General features: G+C 39.3%; 1 protein-coding gene across 1 annotated transcript in view; it reads left to right on the top strand.

Moving 5' to 3' along the window:
• The window catches only part of gjc1 (gap junction protein gamma 1), a 66,498-nt gene extending 59,925 nt beyond the window's left edge, over positions 1-6,573 (top strand). The window contains exon 2 of the mRNA XM_056450385.1: positions 5,007-6,573. Coding sequence (XP_056306360.1) covers positions 5,061-6,494 — 1,434 coding nt within the window. The 5' untranslated portion in view covers positions 5,007-5,060 and the 3' untranslated portion in view covers positions 6,495-6,573. The remainder of the gene's footprint in view (positions 1-5,006) is intronic.
• Positions 6,574-11,608: the final 5,035 nt, after the last annotated feature.

Raw genomic sequence — 11,608 nt, 5'->3', positions numbered from 1 at the left:
TGGTCAAAATCCGAAAACGTGGTAAAAATCAGACGAGGGCTTTTCTTTTTCTGGACGGCTTTTGTGAATCGTCGTTGGTTGGGTTTAGGGACGGAGGAGGGTGGGTCAGCCGATTGGCCGGTCGCACGGTCAATCATTCTGTCATCCAGGCAGACAGGCGGAAGGTCGTTCGACAGCAGCCTCTAGCGGGTTTACGCGAGAACTGCGCAGGAAAAAGCGCGCACAGCGGCCTCTCGCGGATTCGCGAAAACAAAAACTGCAAAAATACGTAGCTCCCGGGACGTATTTCGCGGTCTCCAGAAGCGTCCCCGGGACTACGTTCTCAGAATGAGACTGGGTTGCTTATTGTCGTTTTAGAAATTGTGCCATTTTTACAATTTTCAAAATATGTCACCCTGAATCACAAAACATAAAAGTTTAGACTGGTTTTGTGATCCAGGGTCACATATTTTGAAAATGTCAATAAATGAAAAACGACCTCATTTCTAAATAGAAAGTGAAAACATAATGACTGAGAAATTATTCTACTTGAAATATTATGCAGAAATAAGGTAAAAAGAAAACACCATGTTATCTTTTATGAAGACAGTTCCCCTTATAGATACGTTCTAGGTCTTCCAATTTTTTTTGCATCAGGAAAGGTGAGTTTCTGATGATAAGTTAATCAGATACAACCATAATTTAATACACACAAGATACAATCAACAATTATATGGACTGAAGTCCATGTAGAGCACATTAGGTACAGATATCTTCTCTATGTAGTGTGTATTTACATAGCATTTATCATGTATGACCATATACTCAAAGCACTTCACAATCAGTGGGGGGGGGGGGTCTCTCTACACAGTGTGCAGCATCCTCTTGGATGATGTGACGGCAGCCACAGGAAAACGGCGCCAGTGCGCTCACCACACACCAGCTATAGGGGGAGTGGAAAGACAGTGATAGGGCCTATTCAGTGGATGGGGATGATTGGGAGGCCATGATGGGTAAGGGCCTATGGTGGGAATTTGGCCAGGACATCGGGGTTACACCCCTACTCTTTACGAGAAGTGCCATGGAATTTTTTAATGACCACATAGAGTCAGGACATCGGTTTAATGTCTCATCCGAAAGATGGTGCTCACTGATAGTATAGTGTCCCCTTCACTTTACTGGGGCATTGGGACAATATATATATATATATATATATATATATATATATATATATATATATATATATATATATATATATATATATATATATACTGTATAAATTAAAAGTAAAATTTGTTAAAGAAAATGTAGAATATTTAGTTTTTCCATAGATGTTCGGCCATTCCTTTATAGTCTGTCTGTTAATATGCTCCGTTTACACTCTTTGCCATATAAAATCATTGCAGTGCAGTTTATATGCAAGTCCAGAGGAGCGATGAGCTGAATAAAAAAAAATAAACTGTTGCCCATCAATAGTGTTGAGAGTAATGCATCACAAGTAACTTGAGTTACGTAATCAGATTTTTAAAAGTAGCTAGTAAAGTAACGCATTACTTTATAATTTCCAAGAAAATATCAGAGTATCATAATTTTTTTTAAAAGCCTGAAATTTAATCCCTTCACGTCATTTTTGGTGTAAAAGTGCTTTACTTTTTTTCAGAATATTTTTTATAATAAGCAAGTTCTTCCCAGTAATGCATTACTTTTCTTAAAAAGTAACTAAGTACCTTATTTAGTTAAAAAAACACACACAATAATGTGTACAATATTACTTCTAAAAGTAATTTTCCCCAACACTGCCCATCATGCATTTTGGAACAAAAACCAGCCAATTTCAGTTTCTGCCTGGTCTGACTATTTTCAGATATACTGTACAGAAATTTCAGCCTTGACTGTATATTATATCCTTGGACTCATAATGATGTTGATATTATATTATTTAATATCCCCTTTGTGCGTATCTGTTCAAATAGGGCCAAATATGGACATAACAATCAATACCACAAATGCTTTATTTGAAGGATAAATCCAAATATTCATTAAAAAAAAGCAAAAAAGCAGAACGAGAGAGCGGAGACAAAGCAGAGAGGTCACAGACTCACCCGCTCACCACAGCTGTTCTCCCTCAGGGAAGATCTGTGTGGTTCAGGCTCACTGCTCAAGGTAATTGTGTCTGCGTGTGTGTGTGAGAGAAACGGAGAGTTACATTCATTGAGTCTATTAGCACTTGGATGACCTTTTATCGAGCAATATATCAGGCAGTATTAGACGCTGAACTACATATATGGATGGGCTAAATGTTGGTACGGTATCGGTTATTATGTTTTCTTTTTTTTGTATAGTAAATTAAGGGATATTTATTGGTGCCGATTTCTTACTTTTTTCATTTAGAATATTTTTAGAATTTCTATTTAGATTTTTGTGTCATCTATCTTTCATCAGAGGTTAATTATTGTAATTAAATAATACTGTTGAATATAATCCTTTGCGAATCTCAAAATGAATATAAATTTTTCATAGAAACCCTAAATTCAAAAGTACCATTTTTAATGGTTGATCAGACAATTATTCAGTCAAATGGTCTCATTGTAATAGGGCGCATTTATTGGTAGCCATGTAATTATGATAATAACACCGCTATAGACATGCACTACCAGTCAAAATTACACTGAAACCTGAAATCATTCATGCCCCTTGCAAATTCTGACTTAAAACATTTTTATTCAAATGTAAATAAAAGCTGAGAAGTATTTTTTTACACAGTGATGCCTCTTGTACATCATCTTATTATCTTTTGGGAGATGTCTGTGAAAAACTTGCTTGCTTATTGCATAACTTTTAAAGGGCACCTATTTCACCCCTTTTTCCAGATTTAATATAAGTTTTGTTGTGTCTCCAGAATGTGTCTGTAAAAACTCCCTCTTGATCACGTTTGATGATGATTGATGATCCTATCGAACTGAACACACCTTTTATTCCCGGTTGCTTTGCGCACGTCCTGTCTTGTTGATATGATTATATGCGTTACTACGGAGACATGTCAATACGTAGCCGTCAATCAATATTGGTGGGCGGGGGGACCGCACTCTTACATCAAATTGCGGTCGGTCTGAAAACCACTCTAATTGGTCCACTGTTTTTATGTTGTTAAATTAAAAAAAAAAAGGACTGGTGTGTTTATATCACCCAATATGACGGTCTATACACTATACCTACACATATGTCTCTACAAACAGCTTGAAAAGTAGATTTTTCACCATAGGTGCCCTTTAAGTCAGAATTTGCCAGAGGTATTAATAAATCCCTAATTATTGTTAAGGTGTTAATGTATTAGTATTATTAAGTAATATATAAGTATTGTTACATGTTAATATAAAACACTTATAAAAAAGTGTTTTGCGTTTGAAGGTTTGCATATATAGATGACGAGGAAGACACTCTTTTATCTCACTGACACATTAACCAACACAAATACTGTGCATTTAAAAGTGTGCTCTACACAAGTGAGTGGGCTTGACAAACCACCTGTAGAAACTCTCTCTCGAAAAAAAAAAAAAACTCTAGATATCTTATGCCATATTCACACTAGCAGCAACTTTGTAGCTGCCTGTTCTCTGGGTGGTGAATAAAGTCGCTAGTGGGCGTTCCTACCTTGAGGTTGCTTAGGTAATGGGAATATTCATCGAGATCGAATAAGTTTATGTGCTGCTGAAAGTAAACATTGTTCAGAGATAACAATAAAAATAGAATTAGAAGATAAAATGCATAATTACAAAGATGATCAAGTCAAGTGAAAGTGTGTTCTCTGGCATTGCTGCTTTTATATGTGTAGGTCTACAACAAGGAGAATACAACTGGTCTCTGTGGGAGCTGAGAGAGGATCACGTGAGCTCTACTGATGCTCGTGACTTCACATGATTTCAGCTGGTGCACATGATTTCTATTGGCTGTCGTTCAAGAAAGTTGTTTCTTCGTTTTCGTAAAGTTGAAGGCTTCTCAACTTTGTTGCTTTGCTCGACACACCCACATCCATTGCCAACGGACGCTGTCGCTAGTTTAGACGGAGGTCACCAGAAGTCACTCTCTCTCCATTAAAATGAATGGTCGCTTGTCACTTTGTCGCAGCAAATTCACTCTAGCACTAGACAAGGTTTATACTTCTGAGCCGAGTGATCGGCGTAACCCACGGCGCCTGCCTTGCGCGTTGCTGTGCATTTATACATCTGCGTGTGTTGTTCGTTTTGCTCTGCAATAACACTTCCAAGCTGGCAGTAGGTGTTTATGTTCCTCTGTGTCGAGTTTCTTTGCTGGTGTTTTATTTTTTCTGAACACTAACTTAATGTACATGTGGCTCAAACTCGCTTATTTTGAGGTGGGAACTGGCAGACGTGCAACAACTTTATTCATAAGGTAAACACAAAACAAAACTTTCCATCTGGAGCTCCTTCACGGGACTCGACACTTGTAAACACTCGCTCCAACTGATTTGCGCGACTCACAGTCGTCAGCGCTACCAAGCTGACCAATCACAGAGCTTGTGCTACATGTTGTTGCGACGTGTAGTTAGATTTTTTGAGAGGTGTGTGTCAGTGATGGCCACGGCGAGGGGTATGCAGCCACGCGAAAGCTGCGACGGAGCATACCCATGTGCTTGACGCAGAAGTATACATCAGCCTTTACTTTGTATAACTAGCACTTCTTGTGTGTATTGCCTCTTCTTGTCGAATCGCTGAATGCCTCCTTAGTTGTAAGTAACTTTGGACAAAAGCATCTGTTAAATGACTAAATGTAAATGTAATTTTGGCCTTGAGTGTATATTTTCATATATACACTCAATATATCAGTATATTTCTTTTCATAGCTGCCGATAGATTGAGTCTAGTAGCACTTGGATGACCTTTTATCAAGCACTTGTGTCCAATACTACACTGAACATGCTCTAATAATGCTTTAAATACCAAATCAAAATCAACCTTTTCTGTAATTATCTGGCACTTATATCTGTACCTCTGTTTGTGTGTCCACAGAGTCTGTGAGCTGTGCAGTGCGGGACGCTGTCTGCCCCGTTGTCATCAGACGTCATGAGCTGGAGCTTCCTGACGCGTCTGCTGGAGGAGATCCAGCACCACTCCACGTCGGTGGGGAAACTCTGGCTCACCACGCTAGTTGTGTTTCGCATCGTGCTGACCGCGGTGGGCGGCGAGTCTATATACTACGACGAGCAGAGCAAGTTCATCTGCAACTCGGCACAGCCGGGATGTGAGAACGTCTGCTATGATGCCTTCGCGCCGCTGTCCCACGTGCGCTTCTGGGTCTTTCAGATCATCCTGTCCTCCCTGCCCTCTTTACTGTACATGGGCTATGCTGCCAATAAGATCTCCCACAGAGAGGATTTACGGGGCGGCTCGGGGGCTGGGGCTCCATCCACAGGAGATTCGGCAGGGGGCGGATACACTCAACGCAGGCCGCGAAAGATGTACTTTGGAGCACGGCAGCATCGGCCAGGACATGAGGATGGGGAGGAAGAGCGAGAAGATGACCCCATGATCTACGAAGTGCCTGAGATAGACACCACACGTCGGGAATTAGTGCCACCGCGACCTAAACCCAAAGTGCGTCATGATGGGCGTAGACGCATTCAAAACGACGGCCTGATGCGAGTTTATGTGCTACAACTGTTGACGCGATTTGTTCTAGAGGCCATTTTTCTGGCAGGACAGTATTTGTTGTATGGTTTCCGCGTGGAACCTGTTTTTGTGTGCACGGATGTTCCCTGCCCGCACCGGGTGGACTGCTTCATCTCACGCCCCACCGAAAAAACCATCTTCCTCAGAATCATGTATGGCGTCAGCTGCCTGTGCCTGCTGCTAAACCTGTGGGAAATGATTCATCTCGGTGTGGGAACCATCAGCGATGTTTTGCGCAAACGAAACGCGGCAGCGAGCGATGATGAGTATCAGCTCGGCCTGCTGGCATCCGGCGGCGTTTCGGTTGGTGTCGGCGGGCCTTCACTTAGTGAAGGAGAACCTGGAGGTGGAGTTGGAGGTGGTGTTCGAGAGGCGGATTACGTTGGTTATCCCTTCTCCTGGAACACCCCATCTGCGCCACCAGGGTATAATATCGTGGTGAAACCTGAAACAATGCCCTACACAGACTTGAGCAATGCTAAGATGGCGTGCAAGCAGAACCGTGCAAACATCGCCCAGGAGGAGCAGCAGCAGTACGGCTCCAATGAGGACAACTTCCCATCTGCAGGTGAAACACGGCCGCCACCTATTAACAAAGACGTGATACAGTTGGAGGCGGCCATTCAGGCCTATACCTTGCAGCACCATGCTAGCAATAACCACGATGAACTGGACGACACTAACGATATTGACGAGAAGCCTCAGAGCAACATTACTACAGCGCCACAGAAGGAGCGAAAGCAACGGTCCAAGCATGGGAAATCCGGGAGCGCTGGAAGCAGCAGCAGCAGCAAGTCAGGAGAAGGAAAACCATCTGTCTGGATCTGACATCCGCACGCACACCTGAAGGTTACACTCGGCTGGCACGCTCTCGTGCAGTTCTACTTGCGTTTTCAGACACAAAACACTGTGTGCAATTAGAAAATATGCTGTATGTCTTTTTGAAATGCTTTCAGTGCCTTAGAAAAACTCCAAGAATGAGACTAATTTTTCTTGATCTTCCTAAAGTAATCCTGTGCTCTCAAGATTACATATGAAAACATAACCCCCCACCAAAAAACAGTTGTGATCAATGTTTGGAACTTTAGCAAGTTGCGAAAGTCTTCCTGTCGGACCCCTGCGGAGTGATTATGATGACTCTACAATCCGATTCCAAGCCAGCCAGTCTTCCTGTTTTCCAGAGTCAAACAGTAACTTTTACATCACAATGCCAAGCTATAACAATGCAACGATGCACCGGTGCAGTGGTGGTACACTGTGGTCTTCAAGACCCAAAGAAACTGAACAGTCCTGTGAAATAAGCTGTAAATCTACATTTTACAAAACACACACATATTTTGTTTTGGTATCTATGGGTGTTACAGAGGTATCAGTGCAATGTTTAGAGATCCTCAGCGTTTTGAGATCTCTGTGGTATTTCTTGTCCACCTACTTTTTTGTTCTTGTACCATCCCCTACTGGTCAAGAAAGCAGTTGCAGTCTAGTCTTTTTCAGCCGGATGAAAACATACAGGCTCCCATGGTTTTTGGGATGAAATTTCAAAAAAGGGTTTTCCTGGCCCCAGCCCCTAAAAAAGAGAAATGGATAGCACTTTAGTTTAAGTAACAATTCTCACTGTTATCTAGTGGCTTATTACCTTCCTATTAGTAAGATATTGACTGTTTATTTGTACTTATACACTGTAAACCCTGCTGTTGTCATTACTAAAGATATTAGGTTAATATAACTTGACATTACTTAAAATACCAAGTTTTTGGCATCAAAACTTAAACAGGTCTGTTTAACTTAATCATTAGGCAGTAAAAAACTGTTAATTATTATTGTTCTCTGAACTTAACTGTTTCATTTCTATAAACTGAGTCTCTGTTTAAAACAGGGGTGTCCAAACTCGGTACTGGAGGGCCAGTGTCCTGCAGAGTTTAGCTCCAACTTGCTTCAACACACCTGCCAGGACGTTTTTATTACTAGTAAGTGCCTGATTAGCTGGTTTAGATGTATTTGGACACATTTACACTGTCAGGTCTTGATGCTCAATTCCGATTTGTTGCATTTAAGTTATCTGTAATTAAACATTTAAGTTAATTCAATAAAGAGACCACATTAGGTCAACTCAATTAATTGAGTTTTTGATTTCCCATTTCTCAAATGAACTGAGGGAATCACTTTCCTTAAATCATTTGAGTAGTCTTCATTTATTAGGGTTTACAGTGTAAAGTTCACATTCTGCATGATCCAACACAATCTCACGGCAATTCGTAACTTTTTGATTTAGTGGCTAATACGTATGAATTCGTACAATCTAATTCGTACATTTTCGTACAATTTGCTCATCACCCAATGACGGTTAGCTTTAGGGGTGGGGTTAGGTGCCACGCCTCCTTTTTAAAATCGTATAATTTCGTACGACTGAACTTGTACGAATTCGTACGAATTAGCCACTAAACTGACAAAATGTAAAATACTTGCGTTTTCTCGTGAGATCAGGCTGCATGATCTTATTTTCTACATGCTTCTTACCTACATAAACCCAACTACTAGCTTAACTATTAGTAGGCATAAAATCATTGTTTCAGGCAAGATTTAAAGTTAATGGTTTATTAAAAGTGAGAATTGCACCTTAAATTGAAGCATGACCAGGAAATAAGTTTTAATGCTAGTGCTCTCTTTTTTCTGTTTGTTTTTACTAATAGAAATTACTTTTATTTATTTTCATCCTCATTGGATTGATTGGTTATAAAGTGTGGGATCCCTATACACTGTTTAAAAAATGAATGACAGAAAGTTAAGACTTTGCTTTAACTTATTTAATACGCCAGTCAGGATTCAACTTAATTTTTTAAGCAGTACAAAAAGGCAACTAACATTTTTAGTCAGATTTGATTGATGTAAGTTGAGATGACTATACAATTTGATTTGATTCAACAACAAAAAAAATGAAGGCAGCAAGAATTTTCTTTTTACAGTGTACATTTAGCTACATATGAATATATTTTTTATTTCCGATTGACTTCCCAGAGAGTGAACGTGTGTTTATGGGAATGTTTTTACAGAGCCGATCCAAGTAGCAGGTCTAACTTGGTCCGACTGAAATTTGGGAGTTAAACAGAGACACTCTCCAGATCATGCATTAATATATATATATATATATATATATATATATATATATATATATATATATATATATATATATATATATATATATATATATATATATATATATATATATATATATATATATATATATAAGATACACACGTTCACACATACACACAACGAACACTGTGTGAAGAGTCTTCCGTTTTCTCTCTTACTGCCACATTCCGACTTGCAAGACTTTTGCCTTTATGTGGGATGTTTCAAATTTGTGACGATTGCCATGGGAGACCAAATACTGTTTGTCACAAAGACATCAAGCTACTATGCAGTCTTGCAGACTGAGGAAAACACGCCATAAAACACCGCTGTGTGTGCCTGCGTGTATGCGTGTAGCTGAGGACGAGGTGGTGCTGGAGTGATTGCATGAATGCATGAGCAATATTCGATTATTGATGAAAAAGCAAGGAAAAAAAAGACAAACCCTTTACATATCAGCATTTCAGCAGTGTTTATTGATGCTGAAGATTGTGGCATTAAGATTCGTGGTTTCTATTAGCGAGACTTGACTTGTATGTATTTATAAACATTGATTGCATTTCTTTTTTAATTCGCTTTTTTAATACATGGGGTATTCTGTATTATACAGTGCCCGTATGATTTGATTATTACGAACGTGGGTTTTTTGTAGGATTTTTGTATTATTATTTGGTTGCCTTTAATTCTAGCGAATCAACAAAACTATTTTATGTAGTCAACCAGTGCAAATACCCCCCTTTTTTGTAGCTATAATCGATCCTTTCAAATACAATTTTGCATGGGAGGGAAAATAGGAATGTTTTTGGGGGGAATTGCCGCAGTGTTCTTTCCAATGGAAAACGTTAAACAGAAATGATTCTGCAATGTATCTATTTTGACCATTTGTGTGTGGGTGCGTTTGGACTTTCTTGCAGCTTTCGATTGAAGTGCTCCAGATGAAGGGAGTATATACGAGACCCCTCTGCCCCGCATCTGAGCACCCAACCCAGTCTCATTGCAGTTTCTTATATAGGTTGTTTTCACATGACGCGCGAAATTCAGATGAAGGGCAGGAAGTGATTCTTCTACAAAGGTATCGCTATCAAAACATCAAAATGTTTGTTTAATGTTGTTTATAATTGTTTAAATCAGCCAAAATTAGAAATGTCAAACAGCTTTTATAGACTTCCAAAAATTTTTGCTCATAAATGGGAAAAAAAATTCAAGAAATTGACTGAAAAATGTTAAAAAACGTGGCGTGTGTACATTTTTTCAATGCATTCATGTGTGCAAACGTTTTTTGAACGCTATAATTTGCTTGATAGCAGTAATAAAGACAGGTCTAACTATGTGTATTATATGTTAATGTATTAAATAAAAATCAGATACTACAAACACCATCACACTTACAGGGTGCTTTCACACCTAGACTTTAGTTTCGGAACCTGGTGCGTTTCTCCAGTTAGCGTGGTTCGTTTGGCATATGTGAATCCAGCAATTGCGCTCGGATCCACGGCAAAACAATCGGTCCAAAATCGTCTGAATGAGGTGGTCTCGGCTCGATTGAAATGAACTCTGGAGCGGATCGATTGTACTGAGAAAGCGATATGATCCAAACCAGGCTATATCACAGTGTATTATGGGTATGTAAAAGGCATATATGCGGCTATAAGAAGAGAGAATTATGAGTAGGGCGGGATGTCATCATTCCCACCGGTAAATGTGCGTTTCATGTTAAATATGAAAGTGAAAGCATGTTAACTATTAACGAGAGCTGTTTATACATTGGGAAAATTGACCAAACAGCAGTCTTGGTTTATCTGTTATTTCTCTCTATAATGTAAAAGCCTATAATGCATAAGCCAACTGCTATGTATGAGAAAGTTTTACCTCTGATTTATATTTGGTGATGTCTGTGGGTGTCACCATTCAAAATTAAAGCCCAGATTTCCGCTTATAATGACTTATTGCTCATCGTCATAAATTAAAATAAGGACGCATGACAGTTGAGCCGGACTCTGAAAAATAAACCGTGGATCTCTGACCAATGTGAGGAGAGTTTACTCGCACGTGACAACATTGTAACAATTTTAATCCTTGATTTGGAACAAAAGAATCGATCCACATGTGTGAAAGCACCCTTATAAAAATCCAGGAGAACATGCATAACTTACCCTGCCATGTAACTGCTGCAATGAAATCTCCATCTCCTTTTTTTTCTGGTTCGTTTCCATGTCTTTACTAGCGTTTCGGCAGAATAAACAAGCCTAACCTTAACTTCAAGATGTGCAGCAGAGTTAAATATTGATGGGAAGTCGAATGAACGGAAAAGAAAAGCTGCTGTTGCGAGCAGAACTAGATGGTTATTATTGTGGAGCGCTGTTTGCTCGTCTGTAAACAATACTGTAACGTAAAATCTGGTGCATTGTGATGGTGTATAGTGTAGAAAACTGTAGCCTATTGAATCATTTGTTTATTAATACAGCTGTGTTGTACCACAGCCGTCATATAATTACACATGACAGTTTAATTCTAGTAAACACTATAGCATTTACTATAATATTTTTTCATGTAATAGCTTACAGTATATACCGCCTCGATGACAGGCAAATATATTTTAGTTTAGTAAAAAAACTCTGTCCTTTTCATAATATAGAGATCATACATTTTCTACTTAAAATATCTACCTTTAAAATATGGTATAAATCGTGAAAATATGGACTTTCCTCTATGTTTTCCATTCAGTTTTTGCTTCCTGCCCTCCATCTGAATCCCGCACGTCACCAGAACCACATGATTGCAAACAACCTATAGTCACGGAATTTAATCTG

Source organism: Danio aesculapii, chromosome 3, assembly GCF_903798145.1.
Source record: "Danio aesculapii chromosome 3, fDanAes4.1, whole genome shotgun sequence".
Classification (NCBI taxonomy): domain Eukaryota; kingdom Metazoa; phylum Chordata; class Actinopteri; order Cypriniformes; family Danionidae; genus Danio; species Danio aesculapii.
The sequence above is the reverse complement of the archived record's forward strand: the minus strand, read 5'-3'. Positions and strand labels throughout refer to the sequence as shown.